The sequence below is a fragment of the Ostrea edulis genome, chromosome 3, assembly GCF_947568905.1.
Source record: "Ostrea edulis chromosome 3, xbOstEdul1.1, whole genome shotgun sequence".
NCBI lineage: Eukaryota > Metazoa > Mollusca > Bivalvia > Ostreida > Ostreidae > Ostrea > Ostrea edulis.
In genome coordinates this window covers 84,925,026-84,950,510 of record NC_079166.1, presented here as the reverse complement: position 1 = coordinate 84,950,510, position 25,485 = coordinate 84,925,026, and the positions used below count along the sequence as shown (strand labels likewise).

General features: G+C 33.7%; 2 protein-coding genes across 2 annotated transcripts in view; both read right to left on the bottom strand.

Annotated features, from left to right (window-relative positions):
• LOC125673012 (uncharacterized) overlaps window positions 1-25,485 on the bottom strand; it is a 1,263,960-nt gene that overhangs the window by 85,447 nt on the left and 1,153,028 nt on the right. The window lies entirely within an intron of this gene.
• Window positions 6,034-25,470, bottom strand: LOC130046592 (probable serine/threonine-protein kinase pats1). Its single transcript, XM_056159229.1, has 5 exons — window positions 25,226-25,470; window positions 24,883-25,128; window positions 21,362-21,498; window positions 14,824-16,062; window positions 6,034-8,894 (listed from the first exon to the last, which is right to left on the bottom strand). The coding sequence occupies exons 1-5, from the start codon at window positions 25,455-25,457 to the stop codon at window positions 8,856-8,858; spliced, it is 1,893 nt and encodes a 630-aa protein (XP_056015204.1). The 5' UTR covers window positions 25,458-25,470; the 3' UTR covers window positions 6,034-8,855.

Sequence of the window (25,485 nt, the reverse complement as noted above, 5' to 3'; positions counted from 1 at the left end):
TATCTTATAAAATGTATGAGATATATTATAAAATTTCTGTTATAAGATACCTTATAAAAGTTATAAAATATCTTTTAAGAGTTAATGAGATATCTTAAATCAAAAACGTTAATAAGACATCTTATAAAGTTTATATGAGATATATTTACTATATGATATATCTCGTATAAAAACATATTAAGATATTTTATATCTTTTATAAGATGTCTTATAAGATTTATGAGTTATCTTTGAAGAGGAATAAATGTAAAAACGGCGTGTCATAAGGATGGTATGTAAGAGAATTGTGTTGCTAAACTGTTGCGACTCGTGTGTTTGCAAAATAAATTCCCATCAAATTCCATCCAGAAATGTCCAGTTTTTTGTTTGTTGGCTTTGTATCGTACTGGACTTGTGTCACAAATGTGTGCAGGTACGTGCGTGTGTAATGCAAAACAAACTTTATTACACATGAATGCACACACATATGCACACACGCACGCACATATATACACATATACGCACATGCATGCACACACACGCGCGCACACACTCACACCGTCACTCAAATACGCACACACACACATGAACACACACCCATTTTGCAAAACAAATGAAAAGTTGGCGTTTGAGACAGGGGGCTTGAGTGGCGACCATTCGTGCTAGGTTATGACCTAAAATTGACGACCATTAGTGTCCACCCTCACGGCACATTCGGTCACCGAGCGACCGCACGTATCATTGTCAGGCGACCGAACGTGCCAATGTGACCAAACGTGCCGTAACAATGCATTTTGTCTGAGCGTCACAGAGTCGTGAACACATATTCCACTACATTACCAGTAAAGTTATGTTAGACATCTTGGTTTGTATTGCTGATAAATTCGGTTACTATTGTATATGTATTTTGTGTAACATGGAGTGGACTCTGTTACTTGGATGTATACGTTTATGAATTTCAAGAACAATTTCTTCAAGAACATACGGTTATACATTGAAAGTAAATAGGTATTACATCAACTCTATATTGAAATTTGTCATTTATATATAATGATAATGAAAGGGTGTGAACAGTTTCGTTTAAAGTCAGCATTTTGCAAATAGTGATTAATCTCATAACTCAAATGTTACAGCATTGGAAAAGTCCGTTTTATTGGAATTGCCGTAATTGATTCCAGGAAATACATCGTCGAGAATAAACAAAACGATGGCAAAACGGTTTCAAAGAAAAAACTAACTTTATCTCTCTGCGCTCAAATTTGCACAAATCTAATTTTGAATTCTATAAACATTCGACTGCTGTATATATTGTCATACAATCGTACCACAACATTTATTAATTTGAGATCGTGGTAATAGATTGCCTATACATTAGTTAGAAAAATAACTGTTCCTATTTCTAAACAGTTCAGCATTATCCCCCTTCTGGAGAAATACGGGGAATGTGAGTACATTATCAGTCCCGCAACACCAGGTATGCTACTTTATCGCTCTTTGGACATCTCCAATTCTATTTCCAAGAAATTTTGCATGATTATTGTCTAAAGAATGGCAAAGAAACTATTACACGCGATATTTTTTAATGATTCTCGACACGTTACATCTGTGTACCTCGAAACAAATCCCAATTTATTGATAACAAACTTTGAGTTTGATATTACCTTGATACCTCAGTTATCAACAGTTGATTAAATGTAGGGACCCATGGATTGTGCAGAATTCCATTGTCCAAACCACCATCAATGTCGTCTAGAATAGACAAATCAACCTCTTTTGTTAAGTCGAAATCTCTTTTTAAAATATGTATCATTATAATACATGATAGGATCAAGTCTGTTTCTAACATTATGTTCTCTTCTTATCAACCTTTCTACAAGGTGATATTGCCAAATCTGTCCAGTACATCCAAATACATAAAGCTGGGTTTAATCTCCTGCGCACCTGGTTCATAATATACGTAATTCTGAGCCGTTCTCATCTCAGCCATACCTGTCTACAACGCGTAAATCTGGATTCAAACCCGGTATCATTGACCAGGGGTCTAAATCCGAGATACGTAACCGGCCATGAGCAAATGTAGATTTTGACGTTTTATTCTAAAAATCCTTTTTTCAGTTGGGAGAAAATTGCTTGATCCGAGTCTCTTTAAGTTTGAAATGCGTAACATTTTGATAATGTTAACATCGCAATGGATCGATTGACCTGTGGGTCGCAATCACTCAATTCCTCATATTGTAATGAGTCAGATTTAATTAACGTCAATATTATATGTTATTGTAGATTTTTATAAAATTTTGACTATTAGAAGAAAAAAACCGCACAATATTACATTTCTGGTAGGTCAAAAGTGTAAAGTGAAGATAACGAACAGTGATCAATCTCATAAATCTCATAAGCAATACAAAATGAATAGTTGGACAAAAACGGACCACTGGACACACCAGATGTGTGTTGTGTGATGTCAAGAGTAAACACACGTTCCATACATTCTGTCTGCGTGTCTTGAAGTTGTCTGGCTCACACGTTTAGCCCAAACGTCGCTTCTGTTACCAAATTTTGTTATACGTTTTCAAATTGGAAAAATAAATTACACGGCAAAGCAAAATGATTACCTTCACGGTCAACGCTTCTTTTAATCCTTGTGCAGTTCATCCTTAATAAAAATTAATTTCTTTTAAAAAAAAAACATGGATGTTTTTATACTAGTATTTTGTACATGTACAGTACTAGATTTTTTAACCAAACTTAAGATTGTTAGTGTTATCATTCTATAATATTTACATAAGTCATCTAATCTTCAATAAAATCATTGTATTTGAAAGATCTGTGTCTTGTTTAAATGTGTGGTCGGTAATAGCTTAGCTTGTAGACGCTTTGTTCAATGAATAGGAAATCTGATTGCATAAACCATTGTTAAACGATTTGTAAATTTCAGGAACATAATATATATCCCTAGTAACAAAATGTTTAGCTATGATTCAGTTGTGTTGTCATATTTTTAGATAAAGGTATGCTATTCACATTAACAAGTATCTGTAGTGCGTAAACCTGGGTCATAAAGTAGTCTCAGTAGTACGTAAACCTTGGGTGGTGACTAGTCTCAGTAGTACAGAAACCTTGGGTGGTGACTAGTCTCAGTAGTACAGAAACCGTGGGTGGTGACTAGTCTCAGTAGTACGTAGACCTTGGGTGGTGACTAGTCTCAGTAGTACAAAAACGGTGAGGGTTCAGCAAGTTTATTCTGGGTAAACCACCGGGAATCGGGGATAGCCAAGGTTTGCATACTCCGTAACCCCTTGTTAATTGGACGTTTCCAAGCTGATACCTTGCGGAAACCATCTTTTCTCTTAAGTTATCGCATAGTTTCCGCACTATTGATACTATACTGTTCATGCAGTGCATTGTTTAATCAGTTTGCATCATTCCTGCATTGGGTCCCATAAATAAGTTAAAAAACCAATCAATTATTCAATACCTGGACGATTCGTTGTTGTCACCCAAATTCAACGATTACCTATTTTAAAAAGTACTTGATACAAACCGGCGAAAATTCAGAAATATTTCGATTTTTCAAATTTGAACCAACCCTGATCGGAACTATAAAAGAGAAGTCATAGTGAACATTGTGATCAGAAAATTACATTCCTTTGGTGTAAATTGGTTTACAAATTAAATGAAGTCATAAAAGAATCTAATTTATTGATGAAAAGTGCATACAATTAGCAACAATAGGATTATTTTAGTAATTTATATCAATTTTGAGCGGGATCGGTACTCTTTTCTCTCTCGTTTGATTCCAAATTAAAATGTATTCATATTTCTAAAATGTGGCCATTTCATTTCAATTTCTCTTTTACATTTTCAAAATATATGTGTGTAATACATTTTTTTGTAATCATTAATATGTTTTTGAAAAAATGTATCCGTAAATTAAAAAAAACAACATTTTGATAAATAACGTTTTCAATTTTCCCAAATCTTTTTTGCTCTAGAAGATAGAACGTGTATCTCAATCTTCTAAACATGTATTATTAGATATTCATACAATGCAACAAATTACAGCGAAATTTAGACTCGAACAAAACACCTTTCTTATAATTTCGGAAGAAATCACAGAAAATCATGTAAATTAATTGAGAGCTTGTACCACTGTTTCAATTGTGAAACCATACTTCATAGGAGGTGCTTAAACGAGCCAATGAATGAAAGTTTAGTGTAATGAGCCACCTCAACATGTAACTTGTTATGGTAAAGCGTATCAAATATTAAATGAATATCTGCAAGCATGATATTTTTTGAGCCCAAGGGTCATAACTCAGTGAAAATCAACGGGGAAAAATATGATATGTTACTTGTTATAACAAATCAAGGCACCAAATATTAGATGAATATCTACAATGACAACAAAAAAGTCCGAAAAACTGGTAATCCATCCTTTTATTTTTCAGTCAAAGGATCATGACCTAAAGACCCGTTCGACTTCGGGATGTTACTAAAACTCAGAGCGAAAAACGAAACAGAAAACGGAACGGAACGTAAAACGGAAAATATTGAATGCAGTAATGTGTCATGAGGAGGTCAGCATTTAGGTTTGTCATGAAAAAGGGAAGCAGAAATTACAGAGAGAACGGGAAGTCATCCACAGAATCTACCGTTTCATATTCTTCATACTAATGCATACGTATTTTAAAATCATTAACTTACCATAAAGATATTAATAAAGAAAAAATAATACTGAAAAAGCCTTGCATTTTCAAATGTTATATCCAATGAATACCCCCCACCCCCAACAAAACTGTGTAGAAGATAAAATATTTTTTTCAACAATTTTCCCCAAACACAACCTTCTTAATCGAACTTGATTTTATTCCTACTTTAGTTCTACAGCTGGTTATAATACATGTATTCATTTATGTTTTGCATCAAATGACCTTCTCAAATTGGAACTTGCTTTTATTCGTAATTTAGTCCTACACCTGTACATGTATTTATGTATCACATCAAATTGTAAAGCCAACAAGTCCGGTTTGTATGAAAGGTTGTCTCATTTGGGATGAATTTATGTGAAAGTTCGAATATTTACCGACATCCTGCGGATTAGTGTTGAACCCGAAGAGATACATTGGGAAAGAAAACGAAACAGAATTAATGAAAACTAGGGTTACGTTTACGATCCATATTATGAGAAATTAACAGATATGAAATAGCTAAAAGACTAACAGATAATTTATGCTTGCATGCAATGAAGTCATCCTATTATTAATTTCAATATTAAGACATGGGTATTTAGTTTAGAAATAAACTGTAAGATGTCCTACCTATTTGGGAATGGAGTGTTGCGATCAAAATGTCTCTGTTTGTTAAAAATAATATATCAAACACAAGACGTTTAACTTACTGATATATTAAGATCATGAATTGTCGTTGTTATATGCATACCCCACTCATTGTTGTAAATATACTATACACATACACGGTATTATGTGTAAATTTACATGTAAATGTGCGTTAATGCCGTTTTGCCACCGGGGTGTGTTATTTCCTTTATCTACCAATAGGTGTCGCTACTCGCTAACACACCTGTCAATGGCGACATTTCAAAATGTTTGTAAAACACTTTGTAAATTCTTAGTACAGATATTTAACTTCGCTTAATTAATTCATGATGCAGAGTTTTAAGATAGAATTAATTTACCGCTGGTAAACCAATTCCCAAATTTTGATTTTAATCCTAATAAAGTGTGTTTTCCAATATTTGGTGTTATCTTAGCTACATTAATCATTCTAATTCTTTATTTTTGTTCCGTTTTCCGTTCCTCGTTTTAGTAACATCTTATAAACTAATAAAGGGGATATGATAATGAAATTAAAGGAATTATAAATATTTTATGACCGTAGATTAGTCACAGAGGGGAGATTATCATGTTTAAAAATTAACACTTTTTACATTGCTACAATAATTGATTTCCAAGGAAACGGCCTCCGATGTGTCCAACGTTGAAAACCAAAACTTCAGCTGTGGTAGATCCCAAGGTATGCATACAAACAAGCAGGTTGTGATTTGAATACATTTAATGATCACCATTAATACAGTATGTGTCCGGATACTAACAGGTAAAATGCAATACATTTTCTATATGATACCAATACAAAGAAAGTAAATCTAGTCCGAATTTTCTCCGGAAAATGGCATTTCCATCAGATACATTTAAAGAAAATTGATCGGAAAGTTATGTTGAATATCATTAGACTTTCTGAACTTTTTTCTTTCATATCAAAGAAGGTATTCACAGGTACATGTAAAACTTATACGGTACCAATTTTGATGCACCAGATGCGCATTTCGACAAATAATGTCTCTTCAGTGATGCTCAACCGAAATGTTTGAAATCCGAAATAACAATAATACATGTCAAACCAATTTATTAGGATGTACATAATTTGATTAAAGATACATGATCAACTGAACGTCATCTGCATTCTTTAAAGTTTTACATCCGAATTAGTACAAACAAATCAAGATGACTTTTCTCTCTCTCTGAAATGCATCAACTAAACAAAATGTTTTGGTAGTATGCTTTTACTATTGGTTAATATGTGAAAATATCTTTAGAAACTTATTGAGATATTATAGACTGATTTTTTGGCGTTGCATTTTGACTGTCCATTGTGAAGATAAACCCCGATAAATCATATCCATCATGAGTGCATTTAAATGTTTTAAATTTCATTGAAAAAATACATAAATCAACAGAACTTTAAAAAGAGACAATCTATACATGTACATTGGTCCAAATAAAAATATACCGACTACATTTAAATGTCCCATGTCATTAAAAGTACATAGCTTATTTTAAACGATATTCTTATTCAGATATAAGTTGATATTGGTGTTTACAAACAATGCATCATGATAGATTGAGATACATCCAAACGGCTTATTGATTACAAAATTCAAAGGTTGAAGGTCAAGTACGTTGATTTTCACAAAACTTCAGTTTATGTCTAACTTCAAACTACCTGTAGAACTATAGCTCTCTGAGAGACTATTGGGGCATATCAGAGAGCTACAGATTTACCCCTTATAAACACCTTCGGTTATGGCGTGAAAAATAAAATGCGCACGGTTGAAGCCTCATGTCCTTGTATTCTTGCTTCGCTGTCTGAAACATTTATCATAAAAAATCCAAACATATTCCCCCACTATATTTATGTCTAATCATGCCTTCAAATATCCATTAAAGCTCCATTCGAACTGAGATCTCACGGTTTCATGAATGGTGAAGATAGCGAACAGTGACCAATCTCACAACTCCTATAAGCAATACAAAATAGAAAATTGTGCAAATACGTACCCCTGTATATACTAGAGGTGAGATCAGGCGCCTAAGAGGAATATGCATCCCCTGTCGACAGGTCACACCCGTCGTGAACCAAGTAAACAGAGTTATCAGTAATCAGAATCGGTGTGCCAAGAACGGACTATAATTCCGTTTGTTGACGTAGCCATATCAGCGTCTGATATTTCTGTTCAACGTGTTGCAACACCGTCTTCCGACTTTTTGGAGTAGAATAAGAAATTTCCTCCGACAGTATGTGGTACAACGATATCTGTTAAAACTTTGTCTGCTGTCAACGCAAACATGGCGTCGAAAATAACATTTTAACCCGACATTACACAAAATTATTCAAGTATGATAACGCCCCAACCGTTATGATATCAAGTTTCAGCATTTAAAAAAAAACATGACCTCAACACTAATATTCGTAAATTTTTGTCACAAATAGTTGGAATCCTACCCCCCCCCCCCACACACACACACATACACTTTTTACAGTGCTACACAGTATATACCAATGTTAACATATGCAAGAATATATATTTCAGATGAACAAAAATATTGGCATAAATTACACACAAGTATAATCATTGCTGTAGTATTTTACAGTATAGCTAAATACAGACATGTAGTGTCATCTATTGCTGGGCCTGGGTACTAATTAATCAACTATTGCCAATGATATAGACATTACGATTTGTGGATCCTGGGCTTTGGTGTAACATTTCGATGTGAATTGTACGGGGTTTTTTTGTGAGTGGAATGAGATTACTTGAAAGCATATAAATAATCTTGAATTATAAGAACAATCAACCCTATATACACTTTGCGCGGGATGAAACGGATACACGTTTAAAGTAATCAAAGAAATTCGGAACGGAACCATCTCTAAAAAGTGTTTGCAGTGGTGGCCACTGTTTAAAGTCTGTCATCAGTTGGACAACGTCAAAATGAAAAAAAAAAATCACCAATGCTTTATATTTGTTGTACATTGTGAATTCTTTACAGAGTAATTTTGATCCCTCCTGGCTCTTCATTTCAGGGACTGGCCCCTAAAGCTTGAAATTGTGTAATAAATATTGCGATTATCTACAGTTTTTGTTCTACGTTCAACAAAAAAATATATCCGGGTTCCACTTAATTGGGATATATAACTTTATAGCGCTGGCCAGGGAATTCCTTTAAAAGAATAATTGTAAAGCTTGCATATTAATTAGCATATACAGAGCAATTGTAACGAATCCCCTATAAACCCCGTATTATGTAACCAATGACACCAATTTCATCATATGAGTAGTTGGAAAACATCAAAGCACACAAATTTGCTTCAATTGTATATATTTTGAGATAAATAAGAAATTCTGTTGATTTTCTTGGTCCCTTATCTAATAGGCTGGTCCTTAAGGAGAAATAGCAAACAATATCACAAACTGGAGTTAATTTGTGTCACTTCAAATGATTAGAGAAATATCTATACATCGGTCAAAATATCAAAGTACCATGCAGGCTGCAGCAGGTTTTCCTCGAAATATGTTGTTACGTACTCTCCCGCTGTGGTGTACTGGAATTTGCGCCCTAAAATTAAAAGACAAAAAATTCATGAGAGAGAGAGAGAGAGAGAGAGAGAGAGAGAGAGAGAGAGAGAGAGAGATGATACTTAAGAATAAAGATTTTACAACGGTATATCGTTTCATTTCCGATTGTAAACGCGTTCTCACGTTTTTAAGGACATTCTCGTATACACACAAGACACATACTTTGCATTATGACGTACACTACTTATGAAATATCTTTCAAGTTTACAAATATATGATATGATAAACTACAAGCATCATCACATTGGTATATCAAATGGAGAATGCGAAAAAATATACCGATGTGGAGAAATTAGAGATGTATGATGTCAAATACTTTTAAAAAAAGAAATTTTAAATTTACATCCCAAATACTTGAATTCCATTTTGATGATAAACCTATGCCGTATTCTTTAAAATATCTTCACCAGAGGGTGCGTTATGCAAGTTTCACTTACATATTTGTTAGTGACTGGAACTAGACTCTCCATCACGTGACAATACAATAACATGATGTACAATGTATGCATAATATAAAAGGTGATATTAATGCAAATGACAATCACGCATATGGAAGAAAAGAATTACTGTTTCCTGCAAAATGCATAACTGTTGTAAAGTAAAAAGTAAGAGTCAAATGAGAGATGAAGGGGTTCAGTCAAATTCTGCGAATGGCACACTGCTTTTGATTATGCTGTTTACCTGATCAAGACATAGGGCTCATAGTGGGCGTACCCTTAAATAGGGGATGCTTAGAGGCGAGGTCAAAAGATCGATGTCGGGTAAATATCTTACTTCAAATAGTTAGCGGGGAGAAGTATAAAAAATTCCGCAAGTTTTTGTCATCCGACATCGATTACACTTTGACTGAATATTGCTTAAAGTCCCTCTCAAGAATATGTGCCTCATATGTAGACGTCAACACTGCCGGTGAAGGGCTGCAATATTTAGGCCTATGCTCGGCGTTTACAGCCTTTGAGCAGGGGAGGGGGGTTGTCGTACCACACCTGCTGTGTAATAAGCGACCAAACGGGCCGGCCTTTTAATGAAACCGCAGAAACTGAGGTTCCGTGTCACAGCAGGTGTGACACCATAAAGATACATCCCTGCTTAAAAGCCGTAAGCGCCGAGCATACGCCTAAAGAACATGACCCACGAACCATGAAAAATGGCCTAGCCTGGAATATTGAAAATTTCCGTATAAAATAATCTTCGGGATATAGGCTTTCTAGAAATGCTTTTCTTTTTTTCATATATTCTATACTTTTTTGTTACTATGACGTTGAATATTGTGGTATTTAATGTTAAAAAATTAACATTTCGGGATACACGTCACAACAATAAACCTCCAATGACCATGTACAATGTACATGAACCTATAAATTTCTGAATATATCAAGGTATATGCACTCAAATAGCTAGAATGGCTTATCCAATTATCATAATAAGCATTTTTGACCAAATTTGGGAAATAGAAATAAGAAATATTTTGGAAATGATGTTCAAAGCCGTGATTGTTCAACTTTACTTTTAAATTATTTTTACTTGAATTTTAAAATACTGAAATAAGAAGAATAAATATAGTATGTAGTCTATTTACATGGTGAAAGAAGTGAATAATTGGAACAATTCTGTTTCATATCATATTCCATAGTATTGTTGGTTTTTTGTTTTTGTTTTTTTGTTTTGTTTTTGGTATTAAAACGACCGAGTATCGATATCAATGGTAACGAAATGAGTTGACATAGCGTCTCGTCGAAACATGTTCAATTCGAATTTACTCGGAATTACACGTTCAGCGAGCATTTGCTGTGAAACCTGATTAAAGGGAAAGTACTGTAGACACCTAATAGTAAGTATCAAATGATCTTTTTTGTTACATGTACATGTAGATTCCATAGCGTGAATAATAACAACACAACACCGATATAGGGGATCAGAGTCAGCACATTATTGACTCTGAAAATACGATTTGAGAAATGATACTGTATAAATTTTACTGTATTTATCTTTATCAATAATTGTATATTCCTATACGTATTAATCATGTAAAGATACTGAGGTCTTTTAACCAACAATTTTTTTAAATGTTTGTGCAATACATTATTGACTGACAGAACGTAATTCATGAGCTGTGATCTAAAAATATTTCAGGCATTAACAGATTAATGTAGATTTGAATAGAATTGCATCTAGATACATATTTGAAATAGAATATATCCTAAGGCTCTGTAGTTTTAAATTTTTTGGATTATATTGCATTTACATGTAATGTATACATGCTTGTAAATGCCACAGAATGAGAAATAATCTAAATTAGCCTATTTTCATAATGTTCCCAAAATAGAAGTATCATGTAGATCTATACAGGAGATAACATTTACAAATCATGTTTGTTGTCTGTTATTTGCCAGTGAAGTATCATAATGATAATACTAGTAGTTTAAAATAAGTAATTATTCTGCTACAATCAAATACCCTTTTTATTGTCAACAAATACATCACTGGTAGAAAGGTTATAAAGCTTTTATCTAGCACAAGTTTCCATATTCTTCATATTTACATATGTCAGCAAGTCCTTAAAAGCAGCTTTAGGGGTTCCCAGGAGATTATGATGCTCACTGTTAGTTAGACTTTCACTGTTGTCAAAATCCAACCTTATTTTCTCTTTTCTCAAAACTTCAGCTCTCAAAAACTTGATTGATTAATTGTGGCACTCCTGTTTTGTTGAACATAGTGTTGTCAACAATAGCTTCAAGTTCTTCTATGTCTTGTTGTAGGTGATTTGTACAGCAGCGAGCCCCGACAGGAATGATGGCTTCTTTTGAAATGAAGATTTCATGCCTTACTCCTACTGGGACTACAACTAACTTTGGACCTGGTCACTCGCAGATACAGCATGAAGTGTACCCTCTTGATGTACATGGGAATGGGAGTGATACAGAAGGAGGACTAATTGGAAGAGCTGCTGCTGCTGGTGATGGTGCTGGACTGTCTTGAATCTGTGGCCTAACCGACTTGATATTATTCTGTTTAATATGGGAGTAACACACACACTCTGGCATCTGTTGCACAGAAAATCATGATCAGATGGTGCCCTCCCTATCAGAGTGGTGATCACTGTCCTATATTTCTTTGAAATCCTGGATCTGTCTTTTGGTTTTACTCTCCACGGACAGTTGAAACAGAGAAAGAATTTGGGACCACTCCTTGGCAGATCTGAAATATTTATGTCATATACATGTAATTGAAATTATACAATTTGGGTTGGATGAAAATATTTTCTTCATGTTAAAACCCATTAGCCTACGTTATTTTTCTTAAAATCTAATTATAAATCAATTAACTTGTTAATTAATGCTTGGTGAATCAATTAATAAATTGTATTCAAAAACTTGGAATTATTTTTTTCCACTAATAAACTGAAAATGTGTATCTTCAAATGTTTTGTTGATTAATGTCAGTGTGAAATATAGAGGGGGTATGGGTTTTACAACAATGTATATTACATGGTTAATTTATTTCTATATGTAGTCCATGAAATTTTCTGTGAAAACGAGGAAGTTATTTATATTCGGTCTTTCCTATGCCGGGGTAGGAAAGACCGAATATAAATAACCCCCTCGTTTCCACGGAAATTAAGTCCATGAGAGCCTGAAATCTCCCAACCTCGGTATGTTTAATGGACCCTTCCAAAGTCCTTTTTTAAGGAAAAAGTAAACCATTTTCCTAATCCAAAAAGAAAACTGGTGTAAAAACCATGCACATCTCCATACATGATATAATATGATATAAGATAATAGAAACATTATCAATAGTATTGTAATACATTGGTGGGGGGGGGGGGGTGCTGTTCCACCTTTACAGATGGTTTTTGTTCTAACATTTAAAACATGTCTTTTCAATATCAATTTTGTCTATAGCACGAAATAAAAATTCTAAAATCAATTAAATCGTTTGATATACATGTGTATATATAAAACAAAACAAAACAAAAAACTAAAAAAAAAAAAACAAAAAAAAAACTAGGACCCACCTCTAGTAAGCTATGTTTTCCATTTAGAGTTATTGCCCTTCAACCGAAAAAAAGTAAATAAATATAATTAAATGAATACTCTATATTTCAACACAAGTTCAGTCAAATATTATTTAACAAGATATAATTTGATATGTATTTAAATTAACCGATTTCATTAAAAACAAACTCTCTGTGTGTTTTTGTAGGTTTCTTTCTACGTATATACAAGGGACTTATGGATTTACGAACTTAAAAAGTTAAAATAGAAAACAAAACAAATTGTGTCCTCTCCGATCGATGTATGAATATTGTGCGTCCATATTCTCAAGTACAAATGTAAAGTAGATAAAGCCAACAGCCGTGTTTGACATTGCCGTAATATGCGGACATTTGTTAGTGTAAGACGTTGCTACAACTTTACAGTTACGATTGACAGACTTCATATCTTATAAGAAACTTTGAACTGTAGCCTATAATAAACGTACAAAATTTGTAAAATTGTGAGAACCAACCGACAAATTCATACGATAGAACATACTGTCTGTATATATATCGCACATCCCCATGCGTAATACATGTGTACATGCTGGGCCTGTGTGAAGTGGGGTATTCCGTATGGCCGCATAAGTTTGTACTGTACGTTTGATTCGAACATTCATTCTGTTTCGAACAATATAATTTTTAAAGTAACAAAAGGTAGGGAAATCGGTAATTTAAAACCATCAGAACATACTTCGGAATCAAACATACACGATAGGTGTAATTACCCCCCCCCCCCCCCTCCCCCTTTCCCCTGTACTTTCTTAACATAGGCCATGACTCTCATATTTACTCGTTTGGATATTGATTTTTTTATTTAAAAAAGATATAACAACATAAAAACTCACCTCTTTGCTGTTTCTGTTTGAGTCGTATCAACTGGGTTAGGTGTATGTATTGACTTCCTTGGAATCTGACGTTTCCAGACGACACTTTTGTTATTATTATTATTTTTTTTCGACATGGCCGTATTGATTACGAGTTAATTTTTTTAATGGAAAGTGTTAATCTAACTTTGCATTTTAATTTTAGTTTACAAAATTGAGTCGTGAGTAATGCGGCCCATGTGAATTTATAGACTGAAGTTGGCAAATTTATACTATTTTCCCGGAAAACGTCAAACTGCGGTAGGTTTGGGCACTTACTTGAGTGCTTTAAACATCCGGTGTGAGGAAACGATTGCGCAACTTGGCTCATGTTATGGATAAAAAATATCATCTTAGATTTATTCTAAAGTGTTCTTTAATTTTTCCAAATTTGGTAGGCCAAAAATGGCATATTGTGGGTCATGTTCTTTGCAGTCCTTCACCGGCAATGGGACATCCCCATATGAGTGAAAAATTCTCAAGTGGAGCGTTAAACAATATACAATCAATCAATCTCCTTTTATTCCACAGGCAATTTTCACATTACCGTGTAAAATACAATAACCGTCCAACTGGTGTTTCTTTACATATGCTGGATACAGAAGTTTGCTTTATTCTATGTTGAATATGGCGTGCATTCATTCACGATCGAATCATGAGCTTAGAGAAAGAGCAATTCGCGTGATTTGATTAAAAAAGATACAATTTCTATCAATTGGGTACTTTATTGTCATGTCGAAACACGAAATAGAAATTTGTTGAAGTGATTACAAAACGTTGTACAACAATGGTGTGCAATAGCGCCAACTGAAGTGTAAGTGAAGCTTGCGTAACGCACCCGTTAGTTAGAGAAAGACCGTTTATTCCCGTTTCAAAAGTTTTAAGTGTATGAAATCTTAGCCATGGAGTCCAGCTAGTAAGAATATAAAGTAAAATATGGACTACTTGTAAATACCACGAATTGATACCAAGGGGTACATTGTTCTTAAAGTGTCTGAAATACTAACCGTGTACCAGTACTTTAGAAGACTATCTCTATCTATGCGATGGCGCTCGACTTTCTTAAGATGTATCGGACAAGGTCTACTGCTGGTTTTTAAACAAGCCACGTCTTCTTCAGGTAGAAACATATCCTCATCTTCATCCGTTATGTTCAGATCCTTACAAGCAAATCCCATTTTGCAATTTACTTTTTCGTGGAATGTGGTGGTAATTTCATTGATCAAGTCCTCTACAGCCGACCTTATGCCTTTTGTTTCCTCTTCTTTCAGCTCGATATTTTCTTCTGGTGTAAATACTTGCAACTGGATTGACGTTTTGCTGACGGCAATAGCGATTCTATGGTCCTCATCTTTAACCTTAAAAAAGGCAGCATTTTTAAAGAACAAATCATCTCCGAGTTGATTCCATTTCCGGAAACAATTAACAAACAGGCGATAAAAGAAGAAATGGGGCAGGTAATTTCTAAAATAGAATATAAACAAGGGTGTCTTGTTTCCTGCATCAATGATTTCCTTATCTTCCTCTTTAAGATCCCTCTTGTTGATACTAGGGATGTAATAAAATGGCGTCTCGTCTTGCGACTCAACCTCAGCCAGTATTCCTAGTTTTTCCATGTATACCATGATTTCTTTTTTGTGCTTGATATAAGATTCACCGTAATTTTTCTTCCATAGTTTGCATAAAGTCGCATCAGACAATTTGCCGGTGTCTCTAAATGCCTTCCATTCCTTCACTTTCTGAGTAAAACCATGCACATGCGTTGGATCTGTAATGATAGCTTTAAAGGCATCAACAAACCATTGGACATCCAGAATAATCACATCCCGCAGCCCCTCGTCTGAGAAGTAGATGATTTGCCCTATTTCCTGATAAAACCGAAGCATGTCATCCATATCATCCTCATTTTTAAATTGAATGACATCCATTTTCCACAAGTCCTTTCTTTTGAGAATTTTCTCTTCCTTTTCTTCATGAAGAATTTGCTCAAAATACGACCATTGAATTGGTATTTTTTCTCCCCAGTGGGGAAGACCCGTTGCTGCCTGAACAATGCACTTCCTGACTTTATCGATGATATCTTCTTGTTCTTCAGATAGATCTCCAGGTGGACACTCAACTTCGAAATACCTTTCGGGTGAAATAAGACCCCCTAATATCTGTTCTTTAGGCAAGCATTTCTCCAACTCCTCATAAAACGGATATTCAATCATGCTACGGTTGACAGGATTCTTGTGTTTTCTCACCTATGACGAAAATCATAATACGATTAATATCAGACAATATTTACATCAAAAGTTAAACTTAATTCCATTCATATACATATGGATGGAACTCCGAATGCAATCTGAATAATATTATGTTTGCATTTTTTTAATATCCAGTATATCCGGAGGTCCTTGTTTGTCCAACTCTTAATTTTGTATTCCTTACAGTAGTTATGAGGTTGTTCACTGCTATCCTCTCATTTGCATTAGAAAATTGCAAACTCTATAATTTCTGGGTCCTGACTCTATATCAAATTTAGATTTAGACAGGGAGAAATATATATTTCACATGTTTTGAAACCCAAAGTAAAGAAATGGATTGCAAACAGCAGATGTCATGGGTAACCATAAGGAATTAAATATTTCATCCGTATTACGTAAATACCCGTTTTGGTGATTCCCAAATTTGTGTAGTTTATTATCAAAATGCAACAAGAAGTGTTAGTGACACACTATGTTCCCGGGGACAATATAGATATATGGTGTCACACCAATAGTCTTGTCATTAGGAATTTACCTACATAATATGAAGATCATCTTTTAAAAAAATTCTCATCATAAATCCCAACACCGGATGTTACTGAAAGTATAAGATGAAACTTCCTTCAACTAAGTATGACTTTTGTTTTGCATTTGCTTATGCAACCCACCTATTGAAATGTTTTATCAATTCACAAATCAATCATCAATGGATTTAGAATTATGCAAAATGGGGGTGAATTTTGTTTTATAGTTTACCTTAATATTACCGGTAAAATTGAAGGGTCAGTCTCTGATTTTGTTTAAAAATACAATTTTAATGAATTTATTCCGCAGTTTACCGTTATGAATTGTAATCATTTTGAAGATGGTTTACATTTAAATCCATGGTAGTCCATGAATATAGAGTTATGAAAGAAATTTGCAAAATTAATGCAAGTCCAACGTACAGCGAATTGTTCGACAAAAACATGCAGTACGACAACTTTCTGTGTCAATACACAGCGAACTGATATACTTATGAATCTCATGATACGTATAATATCGGTCTGATGCAATGCCTTTTTTTTGGTATGCATTGCTGCCTTGGAATTGATATATTATAATAAAATGGACGTTAGCTCATCACATTTCTTACTAGATACATTGCAGAACATTGAATATGAATTAATATGATGATCATGACACCTGTTCCAGTATTAAAGTAGTTCCACCGCCATATGACATATCAATATCAATGGTTGAAATTGGGAAAAAAATGTATTAATTTCCACTCAACTTAGTTTAATTTCATTAATAACCTAAGAAAATATGTATGTTGCCACCTTTTTTAAAATGTCAGATACATAAAACAAGAATTAGTATCGGTTAACATAAACAAATCCGACATTTTAGTAAATCAGAATAATTTTTTTTTTTTTTACTAATATGGCCACATTTTTAATGTCAACAGTTTAGACAAAACGTTTTATTTCCAAATATGCATAAATGAATTGTGGATATTATGGGAAACATTATATACTGGTTGTATGGTCATTATAATGATCTAATTCGTTATTACAACCTATCTTTGGGTCAAATGTTGTCTGACGTGTTTTATACCGATTGTTAAGCCGTTCTTGGCACACTGATTTTGACTGCGGATAACTCTGTTTACCTGATCAGGATATGGGGCTCACCGCGGGTGTGACCGGTCAACAGGGGATGCTTACTCCTCCTAGACACCTGGTCCCACCGCTGGTGTATCCAGGGGTCCATGTTTGCCCAACCATCTAGTTTGTATTGCTTATAGGAGTTATGAGATTGATCACTGCTCGTTATTTTCACCTTGCATAATAGACATACGGTAAATTTATTGCCCTTGAGAATATAGTTTTAATTAATATTTAAAATACTGGACTTTTGATTTTTTTTTTTTATTAAAAGATGTAATTAAAATAGCAAAAGAAGTTTTCAACAGTGGATGAAATCGCAAGAATTACATGTTAGCTTTAAATGGAGTATAGATTTCAATCATAGAAAATAAAAATGATATATCATGTTGGTCATAATTTAAGGATACAGACCAGAATTTATATAAAGTCTAAACTTATTTTTAATAATCTCATAGTTTGCCGACACAACCTATCATTGGGTTAAATGTCTGACTTGTTTTATACCGATTGTTAGGCCGTTGTTGGTACACGGATTTTGACTACGGATAACTCCGTTTACCTGATCAGGATGGAGTGCTCACGGCGGGTGTGACCGGTCGACAGAGGATGCTTACTCCTCCTAGACACCTGATCCCACCTCATAGAAGTTATGAGATTGATCACTGTTTGTTATCTTCACATTTCATTTATAATTGTTTATCTATGAAAAATATTAACTTTTTCACTATCAATAGTTTACAAGTTTTATTTGATCCAATGAATAAAATTCCTCTGAAAAATATCTTTCTATCATGTGCAAAGTTTAATTTTATAGAAACAAGTGAATATAACGAACAGTGATCATTGTGGAAAAACATGAAATCAGACAATGATGAATAAATCTTATATGTAAAGGAACAAGCCATAATAACGAACAGTGATTAGTCTCTTGAACGGTGACGATAACTAACAGTGATAAACCCCAAAACTCCTATAAGCAATACATAATAGAGAGTTGGGCAAACATGAATCCCTGGATATACGAAAGGTGGAAACAGGTGTCTAGGAGGAGTAAGCGTTCCCTGTTGACCGGTCACACCCGCTGTGAGTCTTATATCTTGATCAGGTAAACGGAATTATCCGTAATAAAAATCAGTGTGCCAAGAACGGTCTAACAATCATTACGAAACAAGTCACAGAGTAGTTGACCAAATGATAGGTTGTATTGGCAAATTAGATTGTTATAACAACCACAAAATTAGCAAAACACTGACTTTAAACGAGACTGTTGAAGCTCCTGTACCATCAACGTGTTTGTCAGTAGCCTCCCTTGATTGAAAAACTGATCTGATAATCATACACAGAACAATCACCTGCGTATAGAATCAGTTGAGAGATATAGACATCATGTGGGTATTAATGAAATCCCACAAAGATACAAATTATTAGAGGGACAACATTAGAGATGAGATAAGGTGTCTACAAGGAGTTAGTATCCCCCGTCAATCGATCACACCAGCCGTGTATCTTGATCAGGTAAACGAAGTAACATGTAGTCAAAATTAATATGAATAGAACTGTTAAATCGACATACAAGTGTGATAGTATAAATATGAATTTCTATATGTATTTATTCGTTTTGATATTTTTCATTGATCGTTTTGTTAAATAAAATCTTAAAATTTAATTCATCGTAAGTTCAATTTCGCATCTGGATTGAGTTGGCTGAGTAAAGTATTATTATGTTATTTCATTGGTTCTTTAATTTCATTGGTCATTTCATAGTTCTTTATCCAATAATAGTATTTCAGTATACGTATAAATCTACCGCACTTACCTGTGTAATACGTTTTGAAGAGTTACAGCCAGCTGATTTCTTCCGCATCTTATGGTATGTTATTTCTATATTTAAGTATATGTTTCATTTCCATATAAAGAGCTGACATGTACGTAATTATTTTGATTGCAAGTTCTTTGCTTTATTGTAATTTTGCTTTCAAAGTCGTAATGATTATATGAGTCTGTAAGATCTTAATCTAAATTATTTACAGAACACATGTACATATTTTTTTAAAGTATAGTATGCTTCTAAAACGTTTACTGTGGGTACAATTTACAATTGTCATATTTCACTTATGTTTTTTATTCTTGATTTAAAACATTATTTATCTGTTATTGTAGGTCAATGTCTTTATTTTCTACTGAATAAATTAATAAAATCAACGTCTACATTCCTGCTCGGTTACACAAGAAGTAAAATAAAATTAATTTTATCATAGTTTTCGAAATGTGTGTACTATATATGTAAAGGTATGCACAATACATGTACATAAGGGGGCTCGGATTTCAATAAATCTTGGTGATTTGTTTCAGGAATATTTAGGTTTTCAGCTGACATGGTGTCAACAATTGTTTTCCTTCCGTGGTAATTTACAGAAGCGTTAAAAGCAACCGACGGGAGAAAACCAACTGATTGCACCACAGAACTATAAAAAAAAATAGATAAAACAGACAGTTACTCATTGTATAAACAATATTTCCTCATCGTACATCTTATTAAAGTATTTGTTTTCTAAGATTAAAAATAGAAAATAGCAGTTGTTAAATGAAAGGCGAAGACAACGACAAGTGATCAATCTCATCACTACTATAGGAAACTAAGAGTTGGACAAACACGGAACCCTGAGTATATTATATGCCTTAAAGGAGTAAGCATACGCTATGAACAAATGAAATGTATAAAAAAAAATCCAGATCTGCATATCTTAGCTAAATTCTAATATTTAGCATCAGTATAAAAGAAGATTTGTTCTTAAAACTTGAATATCCCAGAAAAGCGCCTTAACTAGTGAAATACTGTACATTATACGAAATACGTAACATCAACACAATTTGACTAATCTGTACCCGTCCTAAAGTCAGCACCCTCATGTTGCAAAATTTTGGTATATCGTTTTCTGCTTTGGTTCAGTATGCATTTAGTTTTTTTCTACCGTATCAACAAACTTAAAGACGTATTTCAAATGATAAAGACAGTAATCACTGTAATATTTCTGGCACTTCTCTGGAACTTAAAACCCTTCCCCATCCTTAGGATAATAAATTTTACAATTTTGGCAAAGGACTTCTATTAATTCTGAATACCTATGTACTTTTAATTTAGTATCAATTGCATTAAAGAGGATACTTTTTTTATTATAAATATAGACTGTATATACACATGCACCTAGCTTGGACCCGCCCTGGAATCCGAAACTATACCCAGGTGGGTATAATGAAATTCACAATTTTAGTATAGGCCTTTCTGTTATACATCACTATGCATTTAGCTTTTCTTGTAGATATGGGGTTGTAAAGAATATTTTCTTAATTGGTTAATCCTCTGCAGCTTTTGTCCCGTCCCAAAGTCCCCAGAGTGATCAGCGCACCCGGATGTACGTTGGTCAGTTGCAGTAGGTCACCTGAGTTAACTCAAATTAAAATGTTGTCTCGAACGCGCTATCCATATTTTGCCAGATTGATGGTTTGATCCACTGAGATAGAAATACATTTATTTATTTTCAGAAGACAAAGAATATGCCACTGACATTCATTTTGATTCATTTGTGTACTTTCGTTTGAAAAAACTGGGATGAGTTATTCCTCTTTCACAAGATACATCTTACATTTTCCGTTTCTAGTTGGTCCCTGTGTGATGCAATTAATATCACCGGATTTGCTCCCACATCTTCCCCGAATTTTTCTTTCATCTTTTTGTCGTCACAGTAGGTTTTGATGGATTGCAACCAGAAAACAAAGTAGTCTACAAAATCGAACAAAATGTGTTACGATTTATCTTCATCTTACAAAATCAAATACCGAATATGGCAAACATCGAACAAAAAAATCAATTATTTTATTTCTACAAATCAATTCGGAGAAAGTTCACATTGTGTCAAGGACTAGGTGGTTGTTAAAATATTCTCTAATGGATTGCATTTTAAGCTACTGGGCCATAAAACTTAGTTTACTTTGGATACACTTGTAACATGGAATCTATGATGAGTAAATCAAGTGCAGTTTACCCAGGATTCAGAAGATCTATAAATGTTTGGGTGTTACGTGATTGGCTAATATCTGAGTGAAATTATTTGGAATTGAAAGAAATATTATGGAAGTTTGAATTAATTATTAGGATGAAAAATACTCCCACAAAATCGAGAAATGGCTGTGGAAGTTACCATGTTAGCGATGTGTTTGAAATGAAGAGTACAATGTAATGCGGATTGCTGTATGTTGTAAACAAGTACAACTATGATCTATAAATGCAAAGGAACCCTATACAATTTGTGTCGTTTATTTTATTAGCACTTAGAATAAACTTTGAAATGTTGGCGATAATTTTTTTTAAATCAATAAGTGAGATAGCCAATGGTTAGTATTAACATACTTTAACATAATACACGATCTTTTTGGACACTATATTATACAAGAAAACATTTACTCTTTAATCCTGTGATAAATACACTGGATAATTTTAAATGGAATGTGCCTTTAACTGCAAAGACCGAATCATTATCAATCTCTTTAGGCGTATGAACACTGTCGAGAATGGTATCTGCATCTTGGCCCACAGGAGCGCTTTAACCAGCGATTTTGTAATAATAATAGTAGGGGTCTTATACCATAACACTTACGAATCAAATTACCATTACTCCCTATTTAGGGATGGTATGGTATAATATCCCTAATATTATTTTTACAGACAAAAATGTCATGCTGTTTCTGTGCTCGGACACACAAATGTCGAATAAAAACAGTTCCGCCCCCTTCGATGCCAGAAAAAGCTAATATGTGGTTAATATTACCGAACAATAATAGGAAATTAATCCAAGTGCAGATTTTTTTCAATGATTTGTACTTTCAATTTCTCAAAGTGACAACATGACCGACTAGCACCTTTAGTGACCATACCAACGCTGTTTACAATTAGATATATTTAACTGTTTAAACACAGATCAGATTGTAATCTTTCTTAACAAGGTGATTTTTATGATATTTATGAAAAAAAATAATTCAAGAAGTGGATTATTAATATTTTTCAGCATTGCGCACTCTTTTCTTTTACGTTATGATATCACAGTTTGCTTTCCACGGCTGTTTCGTAATCACTACATACCCACAGAATTAGGCGGGGTATTTGCAATATATATAAAAACTACACGCATTAAAAAGATTTTTTGAAAGTAAATATCAGCAATACTTGAAAAATGGAGTCTCATAACTGCAACGATGTGTGCAAACAAATTTGCATAACGCGCGTTATTCAATTTGTATACACACACCATTGTAGGTATGAGACTACATCTTTCAAAAAAAAAAATAATTGCTTAAACATATGTGCACATATATGTTGCCCAATCGATAAAATGCCAATTTTGAATTAATCATAATTATAGTTAGGGATTATCAGATCACGATGCATGCCACCAGAAATACACATATACTCCCTTTACAATGTTTATCCACTTAGCTACATGAAACAATACAGTCATGGTGATTTAAATCTCAAATTATATATGAACGATTTCAATTATGTTGCATCAGTGTGATTCTTCCCTTTGAAAGGTATGATAATTAGGTATTCTTCTTGGTGTAAGTGAGATATTGCATGTTTCATTTACAGTTGGTCCCTGTGTAATGTGATTTTAAAAACTACCGGGTTTTATCATGCACACGCCCTATATCTAGAAATCAATTCGGGCAAAGCTCAAATCACATGAAGTAGAATGTGGTTGTTTAAAGTTTATATAGATGTATAGTTATTAGTTCAGTATTTAGGGTCGTAAAACGATTGCTCTAACACTAGCGTTCACACTATGTCTAAGTGAGACTTGGTGGGAATGTACGTTTAATTAACGCATTACCTTTTCCTCTAAATTACGGATGGTTACTGCAAATTAATCTTTATCCCTGCAAACATTTACTTTGCTTGAATTTTATCAAAATATGTAAAAAAACAAAAATGTTGTCCAACAGAAAAAAATACATCAAATCAATTTTAATTTCAGATGGAGGTTGAACCTAAGATTTAAGACATTAGAAACACCTAATCATCTATCTAAAAATAAAGAAGACTGTAAATATTTGCTTAGATTCAGAACCATGGGTCACATGTGTTGGTTACAATAAGCTGGCCATATTAAGATATGGGAATCCCACTATTATATAAACAGATACTTTAGTGTTGATGACTTAGCATATCTGTTGATTGACTACACACTAGGTCATAGCCGTGGCTATGTGATTAAGAAAGTTCTTGAATTATGAATATATATATATATATATATATATATATATATATATATATATATATATATATATATATATATATATACGGATGTATATTTAATTGCTGTTATAAAATTTAGAAATTCATTTCAAAATTAAGGATTATCTCCCTCATGCGTAGCTCTTATCCTTGGACGAATTTGGCTCCACTTCTTTGGTACGCTGTTTTTGGCTATATTTAGATCTAAAACTTCATAGTTATTTCGGATTTTAAACATTTCGGTTGAGCATCACTGAAGAGACATTATTTGTCGAAATGCGCATCTGGTGCATCAAAAGTGGTACCGTATAAGTTTTACATATATATACATGTATTTCAACCAATCAGAGAACTCGTAGCCTAGGATGGACGACTCGGTAAAAATTGACCAATAACCAATCAAAAATTGTTTAAAGTTTTATACTATCACGCATAGCCTCTGTTGCTAAGACGGGTTTCATTTAATAAATCGTTCAAATTTGACTTCCTTTTAGAATAATGATCTGTAATCACCGTTTGTCTGTCATTACTTGCAAACAAACGATCCACGTTTTATCTGTGGGTGCAGCCATTACGATATTTAAATATGTCATCCTGACTGTGATTGGTCTATAAATGATTCAATCATTTTTTTTTAAATATTGAGGATTTCTCGTGTCTGATTATTTCAACATTGATTGTTTTATTGTTTTTTTTCATTTTCAGTAAACCGAATTTTTTAATTCCACGGCCAGAAAAGGCTATAATCCGATTTACACCTTTGAAATAATATACCGTAAAGAATCCCAAAAATCAACGTCGATGTTGTGAGCATTAATATGACTAAACATTATAAGTGTTTTATGATGTGTTCATACATATTGGAGAATTACTCACTTTCGTAAGTCCATTTCTCGAACAGTGATCCAATCGGATTGTGTCTCTCTGGATCATATGCTATGTCTTTCAGATTTTTTGACATATCAATGACCAAGAGATAAAACGCCCTTCTGGACAAATAGATTTGATGACAGGCATAGTAGGCCACCTGACCAGCGAAATCTGTCATGCTGATGAGTTGTTTATTCTCATGTAGACTAGCTGTATTATCGTCCTTTCCAGATTTGCTATTCTGTTTGAAATCTAAATATAAAATGATATCATTATAATAGATGAATTATAGATCTAGTGGACGTTCAAGTAATATGCATCATTTTATCAATACAAAGAGAAAACTCACCTTCTAGGTTGTCCGAAACTATTTCAAATATGTCGTTATGGACTTCGAGACCAATTGTAGTTTTAGTGTTAGTATTCAGGTCTTCCGTCTGATTTCGTTGAAGTCTTTTGAGAATAGTTGTCTTTCCTGCCCCGGCACAGCCAACAATCATACCTCTAGCACGGAACATCTCGATGCTACCTTTGCGAAAATTGTCCACAAATCTCCTCCTTGCCTCGTCACTCCATGACATCACTTCTATAGGAATGCGCACTGCAACG

Coding starts and splice junctions, on each gene's coding strand:
- LOC130046592 (XM_056159229.1), bottom strand. CDS start 25,457: ATGTCATGGAGTGACGAGGCAAGGAGGAGATTTGTGGACAATTTTCGC. Junction 21,499..24,882: donor CGAGAAATGGACTTACGAAA/GTGAGTAATTCT, acceptor TCGATTTTGTAG/ACTACTTTGTTTTCTGGTTG. Junction 8,895..14,823: donor TTCTAAAGTACTGGTACACG/GTTAGTATTTCA, acceptor TTTTAATTTTAG/GGCGCAAATTCCAGTACACC.